The following is a 26,259-nucleotide window of genomic DNA, read 5'->3' on the forward strand; positions in this document are numbered from 1 at the left end:
ATTTTGATTTATAAACATAAAACATGAAAATATAATAGCTTTTTTGTCGATATTTTACATTAGAAAGTTTTATTTACATAATGAAATGTAATTGTTAATAATACTTAAATGAGATCTTTCATAAGAATTTGTTTTTTAATAACAGGCTCATAATTTTGAGAAGTTAAATTGACACCTTCTTTCTCCTTATTATTTTTTAAAAAACTATCAATAACTTTTTATCAGCCATCTAATTTTTAAAAATGAAACGTAAACATTTTTTAGTAATTTACTAATAACAACTATCAAAATGGAAAAAATGGATTGTTTTTAGTCATATAAATTTTTTAAATTTTAGAATCCACATAGCCATAATTTTGTACAATAATTAATTATGAGCAATTTAATTCCAATAAAAAAAATTATAATTTTTTTTCTAGATAGATCTTAAATCTTTACAAATGATTTTTTTATTATTGAACAACCGACTTAACCCATTAAGGACGGGATGTACAAAATTTGTACACAATGTTTAAGGATATATTTCAATAATAAAATGCTTAGAGAAAATTTTTTGAGTACACATTTCTTATGTTTCAAGAGTCCCTCTTTCGAATGGCGTGCTCAAAAAAACTAAAAAATGTTAAATAAACACTTTATTTAACCATTTATAACAAAAAACACGATTTTTTAAGAATTTTAAATTGGTTTTTTAAATTTTTTTATAGCTTAACCCTTCAGCATACCTTCTACTGTTATAAATATCGCGTCAAAAAAAGTTGGGCTACAAGATAGGACTATTTTGGGGATTAAATTTTTAAATGGCTGTCACAAAATGGCGACCAAAGTTACTTTTTTTAAACAACATTATAAACAAATGGAGGAAATTTTCAAAAATATTTAACTTTGCTTGAAACTTGTCACTCGGGGGTTTTTGGGGTCGCTGATGATGAATTTGACCTCGTTTTTTTCAAAAATTCAAAAGGGTGGATTCAAAATGGCGTACGAAAAACGTTTTAAATGATTGTATTCTCACCGCGTGGAGTTTTCATTCGTCTGAAAATGGGTGGTCTCTCAATTTTGACCGGTAGTGTAGTTCAATTTAGTACGCCATTTTGGATCCACCATTTTGAATTTTTGAAATCTAAGGTTATATTCGTAACCAGCGAACCCAAAAACCCCCCGAATAAGAAGTTTCATGAGAATTTGTATGATTTTTAAATCTAAGTCCGCCATATTGGATCCGCCATTTTGAATTTTCAAAATATAAGGTTATATTCGTAATCAGTGACCCCAAAAACCCCCAAGTGACAAGTTTCAAGAGAATACAATCATTTTTTCAATTTGTCGTCAGCCATATTGGATCCGCCATTTTGAATTTTTTAAAAATAAGGTCATATTCGTCATCAGCGACCCTAAAAACCCCCGAGTGACAAGTTTCAAGCAAATTTAACTATTTTTGAAAATTTCCTCCATTTGTTTATAATATTGTTTAAAAAAAGTAACTTTGGTCGCCATTTTGTGACAGCCATTTAAAAATTTAATCCCCAAAATAGTCCTATCTTGTAGCCCAATTATTTTTGACGCGATATATATATAACAGTAGAAGGTATGCTGAAGGGTTAAGCTATAAAAAAATTAAAAAAACCAATTTAAAATTCTTTAAAAATTGTGTTTTTTGTTATAAATTGTTAAATAAATTGTTTATTTAACATTTTTTAGTTTTTTTGAGCACGCCATTCGAAAGAGGGACTCTTGACACATAAGAAATGTGTACTCAAAAAATTTTCTCGTAGCATTTTATTATTGAAATATGTCCTTAAACATTGTGTACAAATTTTGTACATCCCGTCCTTAATGGGTTAAAACACTGTATTATTGAAAATACAATTAATATTTTTAAATTTGACATAAAGATTGTAAACATAATTTAATAAATAATCACGTTAAATAAATATTATTTTGGATTTTTAATCAAACAATTTATATAACCAAAAGAATTAAGTTTTCATTCTTAATTGATTTTTTCTATACTTGATGAAACTTTTATAAAGTCAAAAAAGGTATCTTAAAAATACTATTAAATTATATAGTGAAAAATTTAGTTTTTAATTTTTTTAAGAAGCTTAAAGAGTAATAAAATTAGATACGAAAAATTTGAAACGTTAAAAAGTTGTAATTTAATAAACATCCACTATTAGTAATTATTATAATATATTGTAATCACGCGTCCAATAATAAATTTAATACACTTGGCGGGTTTTTTGAAATCTACGAAATTCACAAAAAAAAACTAAAATTCTTGAATTCTGTAAATTTTTTTTTACCTTTTTTGGAAAAAAGTAGCATTTAGTAGCTTTTTGACAAAATAAGTAGCAAAAAGTATGCTTGACCAAAAAAAGTGTCAAAAAAGTGGAAAAGTGTGTCACTTCGAAGCCTGACTGTAGAATTGTCATTTTTAATCCAATCGAGGTTCTAACTCAAAATTTTAGTAATGAAATAGACCTAGCAATAAAAGATTAAAACCTAAAAATTTGTTACTGTTTCATGTGGAAGAAATAGTAGAAGTTAGTCAAGTGTCTAAAAATCATCAAAATTTTCATGAAATTTGCTCTTTAATCGACTGTAATTTTCTTAATTTTCGTTGAATTTTATTCTATGACCTATATGGATCGAAAGGTACCTACTAATCGAAAGAAAATATTTTGTTCGATTGGCAGTTGCATTATAAACCAATGATATTCATGCTGTAATACTCAGCATGATAAATTGGATTATTAGAAATAAATTTGTATCTTTTCATGTACATAGTGATAAAAATAAGTAAATAATGAGTCAAAACGCGTCAACCGTGAATAATGAATTTTTTGCATTATTTAAGAAAAAAATTAATAACTCATTACTGTTTTGCTAGAAATTAATGGCAATTTTTTTGGTAGTCATTGAATATCCACTCTTTTAAATAAACTTAATTGTGAAAAAAAATTTTGAAAAATTTTTAATTTTTAATAACAATTTTATAAACAATTAGTGTTTTTTATGCTTTCTAGAGCAAGGATTTTAATGAAATTTATACTTAAGATACATTGAACCTACATCTTTATATTCCCGAAAAAAAAATTTGTATTTCCAATTACAACCGGAGATTTTGAATTTTTTGTTGCGCCGTGCGCCGTCTGCTCGTGTATCGTCTGCCGCGGTAAACGAGCAGACGGCGCACGGCGCAACAAAAAATTCAAAATCTCCGGTTGTAATTGGAAATACAAATTTTTTTTTTCGGGAATATAAAGATGTAGGTTCAATGTATCTTAAGTATAAATTTCATTAAAATCCTTGCTCTAGAAAGCATAAAAAACACTAATTGTTTATAAAATTGTTATTAAAAATTAAAAATTTTTCAAAATTTTTTTTCACAATTAAGTTTATTTAAAAGAGTGGATATTCAATGACTACCAAAAAAATTGCCATTAATTTCTAGCAAAACAGTAATGAGTTTTTTTTTTATTATTGTTTATACTCCTGCCCTATTGGCCTTACGCACTTCGACAAGAGTCTCCGAGAAATACTTTTTGGATTTAGCATAACCATACTACTTAGAAATTTTTCTATATATTAACCTAATTTGCGTCTACAGCCGACTTTTATTAGGAGTACTCGCATTGCGCCTGGACCACCCGTCAATGGGTTTTCTCGCCAGAGAAGAGGGAAACTGTAGAAAACCTCTCTGAGTACAACCGGTTTATCGACAGTCGAGTTCTAATGGTGTGTACCGGACAATAATCGACGGTGCACATCGTTATACCTCGACGTCAAACCTCCCGCTCAGATTGTCTCACGTGCCGGAAAAATGCCAAGCCAAGTGGGCGCGAACCAAGGATACTTATACCCTTGGTCCTTAAACGACCGCCAATGCGTGGCATCTATCCGACTGAGCTAATCTGTCGGTAACAGTAATGAGTTATTAATTTTTTTCTTAAATAATGCAAAAAATTTTTATTATAAAAAAAGGTATAAATATTAAAAATTTTTAAAAATGGTTAAAAGTGTTTTTTTTGGTTTGCTGTGAACTACAGATTTTCATAAATGTTTTGACTTTTCCAAAACTATAAAAAAATGTATTCACGGTTGACGCGTTTTGACTCAATAACAATTATATGTTAAAATAATGTCTGAGATGTTAAATTCATAAAATATCTTTATGTTATACTATACTTATAGCTTAGTAGATTGAAAATTTAAATAAAAACTGCTAGTCTCTAGGTACTTTGTGTAAGGAATTCGTAAATAGCAACAATTATTTGTTTAAACAATTGTCAAATTGATAATTTTATATATAATTTTTATTCGATATATTATAATTAGGTCGATAAATTGCAAAATTACGAAAAAAAATGCTTCTCTCTACATGTACGGAGAGAGAAGATAATAATTAACAATAGTAAATTGTTTAAACAAATAGAGACTGCAATATATCATTCGTCAAATATATTATATAACAACATAAAAACTTACAGTAAAAATTATTAGTGGATTGAAGTTTTTTACAAAATTTCATTAATATTACTTTGGTATTATGTCAGTGATCTTCGTATATGGATTGAAAAGTCTTATAAATAAACAAAACACATTTTTTGTTAAATTATAATATTAATTAATTTTGATTGTGGAAACTTGAAGCCTAAATTGAGCCGAAATTTTTCGTACATAGAAAAAGTCTCAAAACGCCATTTTAAGCATTTTTGAAGGTGGTTCTGCCAGCTTGAAGTAAGGCTGACAAAACCATGCATTTTTTTAAAAAAATGAAGGGCCGGAAATTCGGCAATGGGGCATTAAATTAGCCTTAAATGAGCCCTTAATTATGCAATAGGTCCCATCGTGATCCGACAATATGGTTCTGTCAGGTTTACGTAGCTTTATAAACAATTATTTTAATTCATATTTTTACGAAATATTCCCAGTTATTCCAATGTTATTATAATTTTATCATAAACCCAAAATGATACCGCTTTTACTTATTTTGAAGTGCAACAAAAATGATACCCCTTCGACTCATTCTACACTCTTTGTGTAGCGACAGAGCGAACCTTTTATACCTCGCTGCAGAATTACAACACTTGAGTTCGTGGTCTGACATATGCTCGAAGTGCTTCTCGGGAAGGAACTCACTCGTTACCCTCATTTCCTCCAATACTGGAACTTCTCTTGTGAAGATCTGGTGAAATCTTTCTGTCTCTGAAACCGCTGTTTAGGTGAATGAATGGTCATGGAGACAGTTATTCATACTGCACCCTAGGTGCATAAAGGTGCAATTTTTTCACCTGAGGCTAAGAGACGAATATGAATTCCTATCTCAGGGTGCTACTTGGATAAGAAATCGCCGTCGAGTTTCTCATTCACAAATCTTTCGCGTCGGTCAAGAATATCGGCAGCGTTCCGATATTAGAATTTTGATTCTGCCTTAACGAAGAGCAGCTTCAACTTCTCAAAGTGCACGTCTTGGTCGCGTCAGTCACGAAAGACTATGAAACGAATTCTAGACTAGTTTCGTGAATTATATACTCTACAGAATGCGATAGATTCAGGCGGAAAGGAAAACGTATGAAAACTAATTATCAAATGTTTCATTACTCGCGTTATCAGTCGTTTTTATTGTTAATAATTATTTGATTAGTAAATGTTAATTTACTTGCGTTTCGAAATTATATTGTTATTATTATTTCCAAGAGTATCAATTGATGGAAGCATTATTATTATTTTTATTCTTAAGTTATTTTTATTACTTTAATTTAAAAGAAATTTTAAAATTAAATCAAAGTATTTCAACATTTAAATTGCCATATTGGATTCGCCATTTTGAATTTTTGAAAACTACCATCATATTCGTAATCAGCGACCCCAAATACCCTCGAGTAATCAGTTTCAAGTGAATCTATTAAGTTTAAAAAAAGTGTGGTCCTTAAAGATTTAAGATCACAATAAATTAACGAAAACTCCAAAAGAATTTGCATTTGATATTAAAATAGTCATTGAAACAGATACAATAGAAGAATTCAAAAAATTGAACTATCTGTCGGAAGCGGAACACAACAACTCAAAGTTTAACAAATGGAATTCCCAGTAAGAAATGAAAAGTCTGACCGACCTCTAGTCAACGTCTGAATGGATCTTTTTAGACCTCTTAGACGTCGATCAGACCTTTCATTTCTCACTGGGTTGGTGGTCCACATTTTGATTTTAATCAAGGAGAAATAAATTACATGTCTACCCATTTGAAAATTCTTCAAATTAACACATGTACGTGTTTATAAATGAAATCACGTACATTTTCATATACAAAATTTGTTCTTGTGTTTCAAAAATATGAAAATTCTTGTTCATTCTATTTATGAATCTTCTGTCGTGTGAATAAATATCATTTAGTTAAAAACCTTTGTCACTACAGGTAGGAAAGTAAGCATCAAAAAGCATGAGACTCCGCAAATATTAACGATACGCAAGCTGAAGAAAAAGAAAATAATTTCAATAGTAAAATATGGAGAACTTCTGAAATGTCAACACCAACATTGGAATTCGGAGAAGAAACTATCGCGGATGTTAAACTGGTTTTCAATAAAGTGCGAAACATAACAGTGACTGGTAAAGCATAAACACATTTACTCTCTATTCTTTTGAAATTTGTATTTATTTTCATATCTATTTAACCTTTATACTACCGGAAAGTCATTATAGTGGTTTTAAATAATGCAATGGGTGCTTTGAAATATTTTTATGACAATTTTTCTTTTCTATACGGCTCGTGGTTAGTTAGCAAAATTAGCGCTCTTGTGGGGAAACTGTTGCAACTCTGGTGAGAGATGAATTAAAACTAATGGCGGGCGTGATCCACGTTGATCTGCACAAAAGTGTTGTGTTTAGCAGACGAAAAAGGTAAAAATTCTTGAGTTTTTAGTTTCACGTTAGATATGTTCTTTTCGCTAACTAACCATGACGTCAAACAGAAAAGAAAAATCGGAAACTAGATCATGTATTAAACTTAAACATTTTGTTTTGTCAGTTTCCTGTTAGTTGTTATTTTGTTAATTTGTTACAATGGATTCCCTTGAAATTATTTATGGGTTTTCGTGGTCGCTGATTACGAATCTGAAGTTCATTTTTAAAAATTCAAAATGGCGTATCCAATATGGTGAATAAAATTTAAAATTGATCGGATTCTCTTGAAATTCATTACTTTGGTGTTTTTGAGGGTGGATTACTAATCCGGTATCAGTTTTTTAGAATTCAAAATCCGTTGAATGGAAAATTTCATGCGAATACGATAAATTTTCAATTTCGCACAAAATTTTAATCAACCTGCACATAACAGACGTAATCTATATTATAATAAATTAATAGCTGATGCTATTAATAAGCAAGCTATACACAATAAGTAAGAAATTATTCTAAAATACCTTAAAAAATTATGTTTTAGGACATACTATGAAAAACTTATTTTATAAAAGAGAACGTGGATAAAGCTATAACAGGAATGGTCATAAAGCATGGTTTTGCAGAAGGACACATCTTGAATATATAAAAGGTAAATGTAGAATAAACTTTATAACCAAATAATTAATTGCTCGAGAAACTTTCTTTTTTTAATTCAATTTTTATGAATTTGATCAAACATTGGATGTTTTTTATACTATGCTCTGGGAGTTAAAAATGTTCAAATTCTATTCTGGATTTCCTGAGATTTGTTAATGTATTTTAATCTTCAATAACTGTAATTAACATATTTTCTAACAGGTAATGTGTATTTTTGCACCATGGTTGTAAAAATTGTGAGAGTACGAACATTTTATTTTAAGTACCAAGAAACAAAGTGACAGTAAAAAGTCGTTAATGTCACGAAACAGGAAAAAGGTATAAGACAACGAAGAATCAAAAATTATTAACTGGGATATGCAAGAAATAATGAAGGAAACCCATTCAAGAAGATGGATCACATTTTGCTTGATATTAATTTTTGGCGGAACAGTTTTAACTCAGACAACACAACAATGCCCAACGCAAATAGAAATGGAACCATGCAAATGTGGTGTCAAAAAATCTGGTTTAGATATTATTTGCGAGCTCACCGATTTGGTTCATATCAGCAAAGCGATGGATATACTTAAAAAGCGACAAAATACTATTGTTGTGTATTTGAAACTAAGGCACAACAATTTACCTAAACTTCCGGGCTTCGTTTTTTTAGGACTAGACATTATTCATTTAACAATACACAACAGCAGTCTTGCAGTTATTGAAGAAACATCACTCACATCAATCGGTAAGTTTTAATTTGCCATATTCATAATATAAATATTATATTCAGTTTTTGACAGTATTTATTAATTACAAATCAAATTAAATAGAATAAAAAAATTTCAGTAAATAACAGTACAATGGTTTTTAAATATGTATCTTGTTTATTTCTAGGTAAAGCGTTAACTCAATTAGATATATCTCAGAATTCCTTAAATGCAGTTCCATCATCAGCATTGAAAACTCTTCATCATCTTCTTATATTAAACATTAATCATAATAAAATTAACGCAATACATGAAAGAGCATTCGAAGGTTTAGATACTCTGGAAATACTTACTTTATATGAAAATAAAATTTCTCAAATTGATCCTAATGCTTTTAAAGGAATCGACAAGTATGTATACAAATTAATAATTGACTTACAGTGGGCTATTTAATTAAAATAAAGAATAATATAATATATATATATATAGATATACTTCCCCGGATCTGTTAGCTATAAACAAATGTTTCACAACTTTTAAAAAAACTAAAGACATCTGTTTATCACATTGATATTTTTGACAAATATTTTCCCAATTAAAAAATAGATAAATATATAACATATTCGTTTGCTCAATCTAAGAAAAATAATAAATATATACAATTTCTTTATTAATAGACGAAAGTTAAAACGATTGAACTTGGGTGGAAATGAATTACTGAGAATTCCAACTGAAGCTCTTTCACTGCTTGAAAACTTAAAGAAACTTGAACTTCAAGAAAATAGTATAACTTCTATTAAGGATGGAGACTTTGAAGGTATTTAATTATTTACATTTTATTAATATAATTCACGATTCCAATTATTTTTTTAAACAAAAGCTTGTCTTTTGGACAACAAAAATAGTTTCAAAACTGAAAACATATTTACTAGTAAAATATAACAATTTTACAGGTTTAAGAAGTTTAGATTCTCTTATATTGGCACATAACCATCTACGTGAAATACCAGGAAAGGCATTCAGCAGTTTAAAGCAGTTAAATTCTTTAGAACTAGAAGGAAATCAAATAGGACAAATTGATCCAGATGCATTCATGGGAGTGGAAGGTAAGAAAAAAAATTGATTTTTTCAAAACCTGATTCTGTCGTTAATATTAACTACTATCTTAAACTTTGACAAACAGTAATGGAGTATTCACATTATATATTAAAAGACAATTTTTCTACAAATTTCCCCCTTTTTAAATCGCTGTTATTGTTTGTTTACCTTAAGTTAGAACAAGTATTCCTTTAAGCGTATTGATCTCACTTCAGGTTTACTTGATTAAAAAGAAAATTAATTTTTAATGAAGTGATAGAAGATTTGGGAAAAGTAAAAATAGTCATTTCTTGTTATACAATTATAAAAAGTTTTTAACTTGATGAAGGTTTAATTAGAGACTGCTCGCTAGTGCTCATTCTCAAGTAACAATCAACAATTCTAAAGTGATTGGATAGTCTCTCTGCAGTGAGTTCCAAGAATACAGGGACACTTTGTTCATATCATGTCGAAGAGAAGAATCTGTAAAGAGATACGATGTGAATACATGGTATTTCGCGATCGAAGATTTTTTTCTTGATAATTTTAAATCATTAAAGTTTTACCTATCTGCCAAATATGCAAAATCCAATCTACTTAGTCCTTTTATTGTTGTCTCTGAAAGTTTCCTTATTCAAACTAAATATTCTAAGTTTTTCCTTCAAATCTTGTACTAAAGATTAAAGATTTTTAAATAATTCAAACAGTCTTCAAGCTGCGAAGATTTACAGACAGTTTGAGTACTTGCATTTTTTTTAATTCTCCATGTACATCCTTTCTAGGTTTTTACATATCTAAAAGCCCACTATATTCTTCCAAATTTCCTTAGCTCAAAAATTCGTCCATTTTTTAACTGACTTTCACTTAAATCTCGTTTTAAAACAGTTAACCATTTTTCTTGCCATTGAAGATGCAAATTATACAATTCACATGATTTCACTTTTCTAACACATGGCAAACGAAAAAACGACACTTTGTAAATTTTAAATCGACTGTAGCAATCGAGTACGATATAAGAATTAGTCATTTTTGAATATTTATTCTTAAATAATTAAATTTTCACTTTATGACTTTATGACACATACAATGGCAAGGTATATTTACATGCCTATTACGTGGTTGCACCTGGAGCACAATAGTCAAGGAAAATTATGTAAATGAATGAAGAGATGAATTTAAAATTCTATTTAGACAAAAATCTTTTAAAAATAAAGTACTTTTTTCAAGTAATTGTATTAAAAGTATAGGATAACAAATTACTAGAGATGTGCAAAAAGCTCGAAATGTCGAGCCGAGCCAAGCCCAAGCCGGCTCGATGTATCGAGTACTCGAGTGACTTCGAGTACTCGAAAAATTCGAGTACTCGGGTAAATTCGAGCACTCGAGTGAAATAAAGTACTCGAAAAATTCCAGTACTCGAATGGATTCGAGCTTTCGACTTACTACAAAAATTATTAATAAGTAGAAAATTTCGAATTTATTCTAATTACTGAATCAATAAAGTAAAGAAATCTTTAATTTCAAAGTGTATTTCTATTTGCTAAATATAATATATGCAAAAATTATATGAATTTTCTCTAAAACTCGAATTTACTCAAGAGCTCGAAAAAATTCGAGTACTCGAATTCCCTCGAGTGCTCGAAAAATTCAAGTACTCGAATTAACTCGAGTACTTGAAACGTTCGAGTACTCGAATTATTCAAGCTTTTTACACAGCTCGGCTCGACTAGATCTCGGCTCGTGCTCGAACTGATTAGGCTCGGCTCGGCTCGAAAAATAAAAAGCTCGAAAAAGCTCGATCGAGCTTCGAGCTTTTTGCACAACTCTACAAATTACCAAAGTAACAAAGCAATACCATAAATTTTACTTTTTGGGCGGTACACTTCGGTAATTTAGCCTCAAATGCTTTACAAAGTTCCTTCTGCGAAATTAATGTAAGAGATTATTTGACCGAGAAATAAAAAGAAATCAATGCCCTTTACTCTTAAAGATCTAATATTAAAGAAAAATTATTAACATATATTTTGTAATTACAATTTGTTGCAGAAAATTTGCAGTATCTACGTTTAGGTGACAATAATCTTCATTCTGTTCCGAGCGATGCACTACGTCGTCTTCATAGACTACGGAACCTTGATTTAAAAGCAAACAATATTACTGTGCTTTACGAAGATACATTTACTGGATATGGTGATTCTATTACGTTTCTCAATCTTCAGAAAAATCTGTAAGTTAAAACTTTTATTTTTATCAATTTAACAAAAAAGCTTCCCATTATTCATTACAAAATTTAATTATAAATATGTATCCATAAAACTAGCAGTAAAACAATTTAGACTCCATTTTATTTTTAGTCTTCTTCTAATCTTGATTTTTGACAAAACTTTGAAAAAGGGTGTGTACTAAACAGACTCCATGTTCTTTGCATAAAATTCTGGCTTCATTTAATTTTATTTTCATAACATCTTTTATAATTTTATCATATTTTTCTTACACAAAATAACGGACATCCGACAAAGTGGTCCTTTTTCTAAAATTGCGTATTTTAATTAACAAACCTGATTTTTTGCGAAGTTAAAGTTAGATGTTATTTTATTAAGTTATTTGAAGCAAAAAAAGAGAAAATAGACATAAAAAAAATTTTAAGGGACTTTATTATGAATAATCTTAGGAAATATCGAAATTTCCATTTCTAAAAAACGAAATTAAAAATTGTAATGTGAATTTCTGCGGTTCTTCTGGGAAGTTATTCAGATGAAAGTTGTTTTAAGTCTAGTACGCCCTTAAGATGAAAAATTAAAAGGTTTTAAATTTTCCCGCCCCCTCCATTTTGAAACAGAAACAACTTTCGTAACAGACCGACAAAGTGGTCCCTTTTCATTTTTGTTGTCTAACAACAAAATAAAATACTTAAAGTATTAATAAATTAATGAAAAATGCATAATTCGGTGTGTGAGACCTTGTTGAATAAGAAAAAAGAATAAAGAAAGATTGGATATTTTTTTCAAAATTAGTAAATTGTGATTATTACGGAATCTAGAACTGACAAAGTGGTCCCTTTTTATCTGGACGTCCACATATTTTATAAACTACTGCTTAATTATTGTATAATTAATATTCTATTTTAACTTTGTTTTAGTATAAAAGTTCTACCTACAATGGTTTTTGACAGCTTAAATTCGTTAGAGATTCTCAGCCTACAGAACAACAAATTAACCCGCATACCGGAAGATATTATGGAAAATGTTGTGGACACACTTAGAGCAGTCGATATAACAGGTGTGTATAAATAATTTTAATATTCCAAAATTTGTGATACGAGTGTTTGAAATTTACCTAAATTAGATTACTTTATTACTCCTCGAACTGTTCTTAATGAAACATAATATATTTTATCCAATTTATAAAAATGAGTATCACTAGCTCTCCATAATAATGGAATTCCTCAATTTAAGATAGAATTATGAAATCCCTTAGAAACCGTTAAAAGGTTTAAAGGAAAGGGGCCCCAAAGAACTTTGGATATAGTTCTGATAATATTATTTGCTCTCGATGTCTTTTTTGTTATTTCTATTATATGCCGATGCCATATAAGTTTTTGATCTGAAATAATACCCAAATATTTAAACAAGATTGCATGGAAGAGTTTGTTCTTTTAAGTTACTGGAATGTTCTGTATATGAAAATTTTTTAGATTTTCTAAATATAATGTTTACTAACATTTTTAAGTTTTCGTTAAGAAAATGTTAGTCTATAGTCGTGTAGCCAAGTTGAAATTTGGTTGAATTTGCCAAGGATTTTCCTTCTCGTCCCGTAGATGTCGGAAACCAGAAAGGTGGCAGCATTTATTGCAGACCTTTCTCTCCTAAAACCGAATTGAAAGTCTGGAAGACATTTTTTGTCTTTGTACAAGATATTCCAATCTTCTCCGAACTAATCTTTCCATTATCTTTGCTAAACATGAAGTCAGAGAAATTTGTCAATTGCCTCCACTAGGTTTGGGCAAAAATTTCACAAAAGTATTTATTTTTGAAAATATATTATATGTAAAGGAATCCAAACCTGGAGCAGACTTTATGTTTAAAGCATCTATAACTCTCCACCCATTGGTTGAATAGGTCATGAAATACTAAAAAGTATTTTAAACCTGTTGAGCTTCTGGGGAATGGACCCATGACATCAGTGGCCACCACACTCCATGGTTAGTGAACATCACGTTGTGTCATCAAGCCACGCTGTTAAGCTTGTTCGCTTTTGTTAAATTGGCAGACAAGGCATTTACAAAAGAATTCTTCAATATCTTTAAACATGCCACTACAATAGTAGTGGATTGACGCACGATCAAAAGTCTTTTTTGCCACCTAAGTGACACACGTTTTGGTTATTTATCTATTCTTTTAGAAATGTTAGGACGGAAACAGATTTAGCAGCCCCAGAAACATAAAGTAAGCAAAATGAGAACCACAGATTAGAGAAAATATTTGTATGGTTGTGATGATCAAATTCACCAAAGAGGGTAACCCTAACTTGTGAGATTACATTTTAAACGTTAAAATTAAATTTTTAAAATGGTATTTTTGATCATTTTACTTTATTTGTTTTGAGATAGTTAATAAGTAATTACCCAAAAATAATTATGATTTTACGCTTTTAAAAATAAATAAAAATTTTTTAATTATAGATAATCCTTTGTATTGTGATTGTGAACTAAGTTGGTATGCTGCATGGTTAAAAGGGCCACAGGAGATGATTGAAGAAATAATGTCTAAAAGAAAACCTATTTGTACAATGGTCGCAGAACATCGAGAGTACCCTGTTCAAAATATACCACTGAAGGAGATGGGATGCGTAGGAAAAAATGTAGATCGCGCAACGTCTTCAGCAACAGATGTTAACAAAAATAAACTGGTAACATTCTTAATGTTTGTTGTTCTTGTTATTTTACAGTTTTAATATAAGAGATTTAATAATGAATTAAATGAAAAATTAATGTCGTTACGTAAATAATTAAAAGACTGTTTTGAATAATGTGAAATTTAATATTTTTTTGGACTGTTAAATTATATTAAATTACTGTTATGTTGAAATAAGTCGCAGAAATTGTTTTTATGAAATTGAAATACAATTGTCCAACCAAAGCACTTCTGATCTGCGTTTTCTACGTTTTTATAGATAATTATAAACTTTTGACAGATATTTTCGTAAAGAGTTAAAAGTATGATATAAAAATGCCCTTGTTGAAGGATTGTAGGCAAATTTTTGCCATTCGCTTCCATGAGTAACTTCCGCAATTTTTTTAAAAATCCTTCTATATGGGTGGCGACTTTTCAACCTTTTTGTCCCCTTGGTATGTATATGATTCACATACAAAAATCCCTATGATTAATTATGATTCTCTGATTAAATTATAAGTAGAATTCCAAATTCTAATTACAATTGAAATGAGAAATATTGGTTGTAAATTCATAATAATGTTAATTAATATTTTGAAATTTATGTCTAGACAATGCCATAATCTATGTATCCAACAATACGAAAAGGTTAAAAATTCGCCCTTTTAACTCTTGTAACTTTTAATTTTTATTTTAATAACCGGACATGAAGTTAGTTTTTTTTAACTAAATTCAAGATTACTTCCATAAGTTAGAGATAAATTATAAGAAAAAAGAGTTATTAAGGTTACGAAATTTTGATGGCCCAATGTTCACTTCCTTTAAAGGGTCACATGTGAAGCAAAGGTAGGACAGGTTGTACTTTGAGTAAAATTTATTGTAATGATTTAATACAATTAACATTTTGATTGCTATGTTTTAATTAAAAAATCGTCCTCATGCTCAATTCCTAATGCGTCTAACAATGTCTTTTGATACATCATTTATGTATACTCTTGGAAATCTGTCCTTATTTACGTAACATATAAAAATAATCATATAGACTTAGGTTTGAATACACACACAATTACTGAGATAATTTTTGTTAAGTGTCTATTTAGTACAATGTATAACAGGAAAGAAAGTACGCAAAAGTGTTAAAAATTTAACGAAAAACACATATTGTTATAAACGTTATAATAGTGAAAGAATAATATGCAAATCCAAAAGTTATTAAATATTTTATTCTTGTTGTATACATTTGTGATATGTAATTTGAAGATTTGTATAAAACTACTCTTGAACTTTTACGATTTATTTTTTATTAAAATTTTGCAATTGTAAATCTTCGAATAACATAACATGACAACAGGTCGAGAGAAAAATAGGTGATGAAATTGTTTTTTAACTAATTTAGAATAATAAATTTATAAAAACATTTAGTTATAATCTAATAAAAGTGATAAATATTGTAATGCGTTATAAATATCAGAGTTCTGTTGGTCATCGATTTTTTGGAATGTTAAGGTGTGTGTGTTCACAAGTGTTTTGTTTCATATTTTATACAATTGTTTATGTTTGGAAATTCTATTCAATTCAAGACTGCAATTTGGTTTGAATTGTTATTGACAAATTCAAAAATCCGGTTAAAACGCTGAAGATCTTCCAGAGTGAATCTGATAATGTGAGACTAATTACTTCATAAAAAAGTTTCAATTTTGTTCTTTAGACGATACTCTATAATCTATTTGAGTTAGGTTAATTTTTGGTTTAATTATAATGAAAATCACAGTCCAATGACTTACATGAACAGTTCTATTCGCAATATCAAGTACATGCATATATTAAATTTATTATTAAAACAAAAATTTAACTGTACAAAAATTTAAACAATATATGTTTGCAGTAACAATTTCTTGTACATTTCTCTTACATGATTAGATACGCTTATATGTATATGATTTTATGCAAGAAAATGTACAGATTTTTTCACGGGTATTTTAAACTGGGTTTGATTATTAACATTCCTGTTAATGCCCCAGTAGCGAAGTATTTTTATAACATAAAGTTCAAACTTAGAATCCGGAATAAATTAAACCTTATAAAAGTAATAACCCATATAAGGACTTTCCTGTTAGTTACAAATTAATTTTGTATTTCCTTCTTATACATATCAATAAATTGCCTTGAGAAAGAATGTTTGAAGTCTTTCGTATAAGACAATTCTACACTTTTGAAATTGAACATATTTAGATTAATCTAATGTTGTAATTTTTTTCTCTTACAAAGATTTGAAAGTTTATGCTAATTTTAACTTTTTGAAGAGTAGGATTATTTTATCATTTTAAAATTCTTTACACTTTAAAATGTATTATTAACATATGCTTTAAAACAAGAAGAAACTTTAAGTACTCAATTTAGTGTGAAGATTTATATGAAGTTTAAGAAGTAATGTTCACTAAAACACTGTGCAGAATTTCTTATACGATGTCTCAAAAACTTTCTAATTATACATATCACGCAAAAAAATGGATAGTCGTTATAATAATGTTTCATTACAATCACTAAATATTTGTAAAATTAACTTGTCGATTTCTTGTAGGAAATTAATAATTCAATTTGTTTAAACAAAATATTATATAGATTTATCATATTTCAATAAATATAATTTACAATGTAGAACACTACATTGAAATATATATTTTTTAAGTAAATACAATACTTGAAAAATGTTTAGTGTTAATAATATTTAGAAATAATACACATACATTTTTGCAAATTCTTTGTTTTTCATATTATACTAATGTATATTATAATAAGAGTATTTATTAATGGTGAATACCATATAAATTGTGTAATCACTAATGTTGTATCTAAATTTTTTTACTTTAAAATATTTTAAAATATTCTAAGAATGTCAACAATCTTTGTATAAACATTACATTGAAGATTGGTAATGGTATAAAAAAGAGCATTATTAAGCAATTGTGACTTAATATTCTTTATACGAAAATTATATTGAAAGTCGATAATGGTAAGAAAGAAAATCATTATTAAGCAGTTGTGATTTTAGCCATATTATAAATACTCTCGGGTTTTAATATTCGCGGTTGCAGTTAGAAAAGCAGAAACACTCAACTGCTTTTTTTAAGAATGTAATTCTACATTATAAAAAATACGCTAAATGTAGTCTTCAGCTGGCCCTATACATTTTGAGGACACACACGGCATATTTTATTTACATTTTTCAAATTTTGATATATAAAATTCTTAATATTTTGATTTAATTATTTAATCATAAATTCTTAATTGAAAAAATAATAAGATATATGATGCATATAAAGCAGAACAGTTAAAAATTTATTACATTAAACTAAACATTTATACTGCCAAACAATTTCGAATATTAAAAGAGCATCGTGAGTTTAAAAAAGTTAAAAAAAAAAAATAAATTATCAGTGTACTTAGAATTTTGTATAAAGACATTAATAATAATAGAAACAATGAAAGAATTTGGAAAAATTATTGTGGCTTCTAACTAAAACTATTTCAGTCATATCTTTATCACAGAAAATTCTGTCGAAAATTTTGTCATGTTAAGATGTATAAAAGAGTTCTATAAAACATCACTATTAAATTCTATTATTATAGTCATGCTTTTGTTTCCGACAAAAGTACGTGGCAACTTCATAATTACTATACTGAAGGTAATCGCATTGTTTAAATATATATGATCTTATATAATAAGACAGAAAACCCCAAGTCTCTCAATAACCTTTGAGACTTTTAAACAAATTCCACATAAAATATTGCACAAATGTAAATTAGTTTATTTCTAAAATGCTTTCTTCATAAATACTTAATATGTATGTAACAAGCGTGTGCACTTTATTAAATTTATGTATGTTAGTATTAAAGTAAAGAAAAATATCTCTGTTTCCTTACACTTATCTACATAATCCTTTAATCTGTATACAAATTTAGTTTTAATTTAACAATGAAATTTTATGTTTTAAAAGTTTCTGGTTGAGTTAAAATTAAAATACTGTTCAATGCAATTAGATTTATTTTAATTAACAAGTGTAATAAAGCTACGTTAAAAGTTAAAACACATATTGTTGATAATTATTTAATTACCTCCAAATATATACATGTAGGGGAGATTGAGAAATTGTGGGCCACCTCCATTAATTAATAATATTTGTAAGTTTGATTATCTAATTTTTTTATGTTCTTTTGTTCGTCCAAAGTATATTTTTCATGAACATTTTATGACTTTACAACGCTTTACAATTACCTATAAATCGTAAACAACAATCACCTGAAAAATTGTATTCAAATATTTATTTGCAGCGTTCATGTTTTTATTGTTTTTACAAGGATTTTCAAGAATTAATTATGAAAAATATTTGTTTAATTATTGAGTGGCATTGGTACTTTGACTCCAAACAGCCCTGTGGCCACTAAGACAAGGGATGACTTTAGGAAAACTTTAAGAGTCAGTTCCACAACTGCATTAACCAGAGTTTATGTCGGTGAACTCGGTCTAATTACATTACAATTATGTGACTGTCCACGAGAAAACGCGGCTTAGCTCTAAAAATCAATTGTATGTTTTTATGCTAATCGATAGATATTATATCATTTTTTCAAATTCAAAAATCAGAAGTTGTAAATGTAAATTACTTTCGACAATATAACTTTTTAAAGACGTTATATTGTATGCATTCCTTCGTTCTGCTTCTGCCCAGTAAGAAACGAAAAATTGAAAAGTATTAAAAAGATTCTATTCTTTTGAATGCCATTTCTGTCCAATACTTTTCTATCCAGTGAGAGCAATATGAAAAGTAACGATATCAATCCTCTTGAATACCCAGTAAGAAAGCAAAGATTAAGAAGCATTAAAAAAATTCTATCCTTTTGAATACCATTTCTGCCCTATGCTTCTGAATTCCGCGACAGTAGTATAATAATATAATACTAATATTATTGACATATAGAATGTTCAATTACTTTCAAATAACTGCACTCATGAATTTATTTGCTATTTTAAAAAGGAATAATTATTAAATTATCAGTTAAGAGGGTTAAAAGTGTTTAAAGGTCTCTGAAATTTTTAGGTTATGATTTATTGTCTAACAGAATAACGGCCCTGACTCGTTTAAATGACGTTAAATTGGTAAACAATCAATTTTTCAGCAAGTTTTTCTTTGAACACAAACACTTTTTACAAAATCTGCCACTGTATGTATCTTATAAATTACAAAAATCCAGAAGATTGCTTGAATGCATGCAGAAACGCGGTTCCAATGAAAAATTGAAAAGTGATATAATGACAGGCTGTAATAATTTCGGATGGGATTGGAAAGCATTCAGAAAAAAATTTTGTCTTTGTTAAAAATTACAAAAAGAATTGAATAGCATTCATTTTTAGACGAAACGTGGTCCTATCATGGTATAGAAAAGTATTGGACAGAAATGGCATTCAAAAGTATTGGATAATTTCTACTACACCATACAGAGTTTGAATTATTTCAATCCTTTTCAATTTTTCGTTTCTTACTGGGTGCTTCTTGCTCGCCCTGTGAAATTCACGTTTAGGTGCTAAGCCGCGTTTTCTCGTGGACAGTCACATATATATATATATATATATATATATATATATATATATATATATATATATATATATATATATATATATATATATATATATATATATATATATATATATATATATATATATATATATATATATATATATATATATATATATATATATATATATATATATATCTCCCTATATTACAAAAATATATCGCTGTCGCCGCTGTTTCAAGATTCCATCCCCCCTCCTCAAAGGTCAAAGGGCAAACATAACCTCAAAAACCCCTTCCCACTCAAGGTCAAAGGGCAAACATAACCTCAAAACCCCCTTCCCACTCAAGGTCAAAGGGCAAACATAACCTCAAAACCCCCTTCCCACTCACAGGTCAAACATAACCTCAAAACTCCCTCCCTACTCATAGGTCACATGGCAAATATGACCACAAACCCCCCTCCGCACTCATAGGTAACATGACAAATGTAACCTCGAAACCCCCTCAAAACATTACCTTAAACCCTCATTTATATTATTACATTACACCCCTTCTTCCCACTCACAGGTCACAGGACAATCATAACCTCAAAGGCCTCTTGCAAGTGAAAGCTATAGTATATTCAAAACAACCTTTTTTTACTTTTATATTAATTATTAATAAATTATAATTATTATATTTAACAATAATAATAAAATTCATAATTTCAACATAGAATTTTATGTTATTTATGTTATTTATTTATGAATTTTATGTTTTTATTTTTTTTTAAACCAATAATTATAATTTTTAAATATTATAAAATACTATTGACGTAAATTATTAAAGAAAGAAGAAGAAAAAACAAGGGGGTTGGCGCGCGAAGCGCGCAGGGGGCGGAGCCCCCCTAGTATATATATATATATATATATATATATATATATATATATATACTAGGGGGGCTTCGCCCCCCTGCGCGCTTCGCGCGCAAACCCCCTATCTCTATTTTTATATTTATTTTAATTTTTATAAATTTAAAGTAATTTTTTCTTAATATGAATGCATCTTAATAAATTACATACAATACATATATGACAACATACACATAGATTTTGACGCAATGTAACAATCGTTATGGACCTTTTTTATCTATATGTCAAAAATTAAATTAAACTTTGACATATATTTTGACCCATTTTAACCTATAGGTTAAAAAGACGTTAAATTTTAAATAGATTTTGACGTATCATAGATACGTTTGTTGTCCTTTATTGTCCCTTTTTAAGTTGTAGTTAAATAAAAGTCAAATTACACATAGATTATGACGTAACTAAATAACAGAGTAAAAATAAAACGTCAAAATTAGGTCAAAATGATAGGTGTAAGAGCAAACACAATTTTAAAATTACTTTACATTGTTAGGTCAGATGGCAAACTTCACCTCATCATTAAGTCTGCGCGCGGAAATTGTTTGACAAATTTTGACCTCTAGGTCAAAACTGCCCTCAAACATGACCTAAATTTTAGCGGGAATTCTTTGTCAAATTTTGATGCGTAGGTCAAAACTGCCCTCAAAATTGACCTAAATTTTGAGGGTAGCGGAAATTGTTTCTCAAATGTTGACGTCTAGGTCAAAACTGCCCTTAAAATTGACCTAAATTTTGAGGGTAGCGGATATTTTTTGTCAAATTTTGCCGTCTAGGTCAAAACAGCCCTTAAAATTGACCTAAATTTTGAGGGTAGCGGGAATTCTTTGTCAAATTTTGATGCGTATGTCACAACTGCCCTCAAAATTGACCTAAATTTTGAGGGTAGCGGGAATTCTTTGTCAAATTTTGATGCGTATGTCACAACTGCCCTCAAAATTGACCTAAATTTTGAGTGTAGCGGGTATTTTTTGTCAAATTTTGACGTCTAGGTCAAAACTGCCCTCAAAATTGACCTAAATTTTGAGGGTATCGGGAATTCTTTGTCAAATTTTGATGCGTAGGTCACAACTGTCCTCAAAATTGACCTAAATTTGGAGGGTAGCTGTTATTTTTTGTCAAATTTTGACGTCTAGGTCACAACTGTCCTCAAAATTGACCTAAATTTTGAGGGTATCGGGAATTCTTTGTCAAATTTTGATGCGTAGGTCACAACTGTCCTCAAAATTGACCTAAATTTGGAGGGTAGCTGTTATTTTTTGTCAAATTTTGACGTCTAGGTCACAACTGTCCTCAAAATTGACCTAAATTTTGAGGGTAGCGGGAATTCTTTGTCAAATTTTGATGTGTAGGTCAAAGCTGCCCTCAAAATTGACCTAAATTTGGAGGGGAAAACTGCAGGTCAACTCTTGACCTGTAGGTCAAAAAATCTTGAAACAGCGGCGGCGTCGGCGGCGATATCGTTTTGTAATATAGAGAGATATATATATAATTTTTTTATGAGTCGGAAGTGAAAAATCTGTAAATTCAGATATCTGGATAAAGAATCCCAGGTTATGTAGGGGAGTCAAAACGCGTCAACCGTGAATAGAATTTTTTTATAGTTTTGGAAAAGTCAAAATTAATAACTCATTACTGTTTTGCTAAAAATTAATGGCAATTTTTTTGGTAGTCATTGAATATCCACTCTTTTAAATAAACTTAATTGTGAAAAAAAATATTGAAAAATTTTTAATTTTTAATAACAATTTTATAAACAATTAGTGTTTTTTTATGCTTTCTAGAGCAAGGATTTTAATAAAATTTATATGTAAGATACATTGAACCTACATCTTTATATTCCCGAAAAAAAATTTGTATTTCCAATTACAACCGGAGATTTCTAGAAATTGAATTCTTTTCTATTCTACGCTTCTTACCGGGTTACCCCAAGGGCACGCGAACGTTGTTCGTTTGGATGTGGAGATCGATGTATCTCTCCAAGACAGCAGGAAGTTTCCGCGGAGGGAATGCATCCCTGGTATTATATATATAACACTGTGTTACAAAAAAATATAACTTTAAATACTTCTTATCGGGCCTAGTGGAAGTTGTAGGGCTTGAAAAACTGAAATGAATGGTATATATTAAATTGACTAAACACCCTCAAAATTTTATTTTAGAGCTAAAAAACCGTTTCTAGGAGTACTTTCAATTTTATAGTTACATATAAAGTTTTAGAGATTACTAATCTGTTTTTTATTTTTAACAAAATAGCATAGATATTTAGAGTAAATTCTTTGTAAACTAAACAAAATTATGATTTTAGTCTTATTATATTTGCAGATGCTCAATGGGAAATTCACAATGGTCACAATTGGCTTTTTAATTGACCAATATTGGCTGCCAACAGTTTTTTCTTGGTTAAACATTGATAACCAATATTGGACTATTATTGCTAAAATCTTGGGATGTCCACGACTTTGCCAAGCATTGGCAGCCAATATTGGTTTACTATTGCCTGCAAAGGCCAGTTACAAATTAATAAAAAACTATAAAAATTAACTAAAAAATAAATTTTTTTAAACATTTTGGTCTTTATTGTCGTCAATTAATAAGATACGACAAAAATACTGATAGGTTAGAAAGATCTGTTTTTCAGCTTAAAAAAAATTAAAATCGGTATAGAAAAATACACGGAGAAACTTTTAATACCACTAATTCTTAAAACTGGTGAGACATTTTAGTATGTTAGGTTAGATTCAAGGGAAAAACGACATAGGTTATAGAAATTGCTATTGAGACTATCAAAAACACTCATTCAGTATATATTTTACAGTTCTTTATAAGGAAACTAACGAAAATTAGTATGTTGTTTTAGAAAGAAAATAATAATTTTTGCAAAGTTGGGAAAGCCATGAATTAAAAAGAAACACAACAAATTAATTGTCTATAGATACTCATAGAGACGATAGTGATACTTGGATCTGATGGTAGATGGCATTAGTGTATGTCACTGTAACTGTAGGTAAATATATTTAAGACGACGTAAGAACCTAACCTATATTATTAACGCACACACGCACACGCAAGTAAAGACACGACGATTGGTCACGGAAACCGAAAGATCGCACGATTCGTTAGAAGTACACAGCTGAATCGTCCTTATATATTAAACGAGTGGAAAAATATGTGCCTTCGAGAGAGAGCATTTTTTAAAATAACTTACTAATCAAATTATGTAAATAAGTAAAAGTCGTGAAAAAAATTATGTTATATTGAGGAACAGTTCTTGAATTTAATTTGGCATGAGGAGACATTCACGTTTATTAATAAAAGGTTTTTTTCTTTCATACACGTGTGAATTTCAACTTCGAAAACATTAGGGTTAGTTCGCGACGTCAGGTGATGGACTCGGTGATATGCTCGGGCGAAATCGGTTAAGTCCGCCCGCAGTCCTTCCAAAATTGGTATGTTACGTTAGAATGTCTGTTATATATTCTATCTATATGTGGAAAAAAGGTTAGAATTACCGTATTATTTCACAAACAAAAACTAGCATTTTATTCTTTTCTAAAGAAAAATAAGACTATTTCTAATGCAGATAGTAATTTTTGTACACCGAAGGTTGCTTAATATATAACGAACTTATCATATTTTCGTATTAATGTTGAAATTATTAGCACAACGCACGAAAAATCCTCACATTCTAACGTACTTTTAGAATAAACATAACCAAATATATTTAATATTATAAGAAAAAGTTTCTCCGTGTAAGAAACTTAATCAAGTTTTTTGTGGAGTAACTCCTAAAACGGTTTTTTTGCTCTAAAATAAAATTTTGAGGGTGTTTAGTCAATTTAATATATACCATTCTTTTCAGTTTTTCAAGACCTACAACTCCCACTATTCACGATAAGAAGTTTTTGAAATAATATTTTTTTTGTAATACAGTGCAATTATAGCACTATATAAATATATTACTATATCCACACTTGAAATTGTAACATAATATTCTGGAGATATTATGCATTTACTTAAAAAAATTGAGAAAAAAATACCAAAAAAATTTTTAATACATGGGTTTTTCAGAATAAAATGATGAAAATTAAATATTAAGAAAATGTAAGCTTAATTTGTAACATAATTAAAATTTTAAATTTTATTTTTACAAAAAAAGTTAATTAAGTTTTTTGAACTTAATCAATTATACAGAATTTATTATATTGCTTCCTCATAGAGGAAGGATTGTATTAGCAAAATTTTTTATTGTGATTTTTTGACATATTTATAAACTATTTTTCATTATACCTAATCTTTTAGTACTTTATGCACAAATGGGCATTGCCATTATAAATGTTATAAATTAATAAAAAAAATTTTTTAAGTGTTATTTTATCTCAGAAGTCCAAAAAACGGATTTTAAAAAAATGTCCCGATGTGTGTGTGTACTAACATTACATTTGCCTAAATATCTCAGAATCCCGATTCATAAAGTTAAACTTTTTTTTCATTTTGTAAAAAAAGATTTTTGGAAAAAAATGTTAGGACACCTATAAATGTTTTTCTTTAGTTTTCTAGAGTTTTTTAGGCGCATTTTTTGAGCCTTCATTTAACATTTTTCGTCTATATTAGCCACAGATATTAAAGTTTTAAAAATCTAAATTTTTCGAAAATAACACTTTTTTGAAAATTTTGTTGAAAAATATAAAAGTAACTTTAAAAGTATCATTACCAACTTGTAGAGCATTAAAAAAGGCTTCCCAGGCGCGAAAGACCAGTGCTGACGATGGGTTGAAACTTGACTGAGTCTTGAACGCCCAGCGTGGGTAACCCAGAGTTGGAGCAGTCTTTATATCATTGTCACTCAATATTGGTTCAGCATGGGACACCAATGTTCGTCCCATGCTCGATTCAAGACTCGGTCAATCTTCGTGAGTGGAGCTTCAACATCCAGTCTTTATTCAATCTTGAATCAATCTTGATAGTTTATTTATTACCGTGTGCACTTACCAATATTAGATATAAATTAGATATAAATATTTATAAATTATTTAATATTAAAATATTATTATCTGATATTTTTTAGTAATTTTTTATACTATTTAAAAATTATTATTCTTATTATTAATTATTATTAAATAATATAATAAGTATTATTATTATTATTATTAAGATATCAATTGGTAAATAAATATTATTATTTATTTAGTGTATAATATTTATATTAATTATATAAGATTCATATCAATAAAGTTAAATTATTATATATTATATTTTTTTTCTTGCACAGTGTCAAATTATTATTTCAAAGTTCAAGAGTTTCGTTTATCTGAAAAATTTTCAGTGAAAAAAATGTTCATTAGGTAGTAATAAATATTTATGCCTAGTAGTTTTACACTAGGTTTAACTGTTTACTGAATATTATCAAAAATATATTTTTCGTCAAACGCGCGCGACTAAACACAAATAACCTTGAGACTTTACAGCGCGACGTTGCGATTGTCGTGCTCCCACCATCCCATCTACTCAATGCTTTCCCCTCATGACGTCACAGGCGGGGAAAGCATTGAGTAGA

At 28.8% G+C, this 26,259-nt stretch overlaps 1 protein-coding gene across 4 annotated transcripts in view; it reads left to right on the forward strand.

The window, feature by feature from the left end:
• The window catches only part of LOC122511967 (chondroadherin-like protein), a 49,767-nt gene extending 31,458 nt beyond the window's left edge, over positions 1–18,309 (forward strand). For 2 of the 4 annotated variants that reach the window (XM_043627554.1, XM_043627553.1), the window contains 9 exons: positions 6,422–6,615; positions 7,448–7,555; positions 7,765–8,290; positions 8,440–8,662; positions 8,930–9,069; positions 9,206–9,358; positions 11,376–11,556; positions 12,469–12,608; positions 14,011–18,309. In XM_043627554.1, coding sequence (XP_043483489.1) covers positions 7,921–8,290; positions 8,440–8,662; positions 8,930–9,069; positions 9,206–9,358; positions 11,376–11,556; positions 12,469–12,608; positions 14,011–14,282 — 1,479 coding nt within the window. In that variant the 5' untranslated portion in view covers positions 6,422–6,615; positions 7,448–7,555; positions 7,765–7,920 and the 3' untranslated portion in view covers positions 14,283–18,309. The remainder of the gene's footprint in view (positions 1–6,421; positions 6,616–7,447; positions 7,556–7,764; positions 8,291–8,439; positions 8,663–8,929; positions 9,070–9,205; positions 9,359–11,375; positions 11,557–12,468; positions 12,609–14,010) is intronic. The other 2 variants (XM_043627555.1, XM_043627556.1) reach the window with 1 other exon arrangement.
• The last annotated feature ends 7,950 nt before the right edge of the window (positions 18,310–26,259 follow it).

This window comes from Leptopilina heterotoma, unplaced genomic scaffold, assembly GCF_015476425.1.
Source record: "Leptopilina heterotoma isolate Lh14 unplaced genomic scaffold, ASM1547642v1 Lhet_92, whole genome shotgun sequence".
Lineage (NCBI taxonomy): Eukaryota > Metazoa > Arthropoda > Insecta > Hymenoptera > Figitidae > Leptopilina > Leptopilina heterotoma.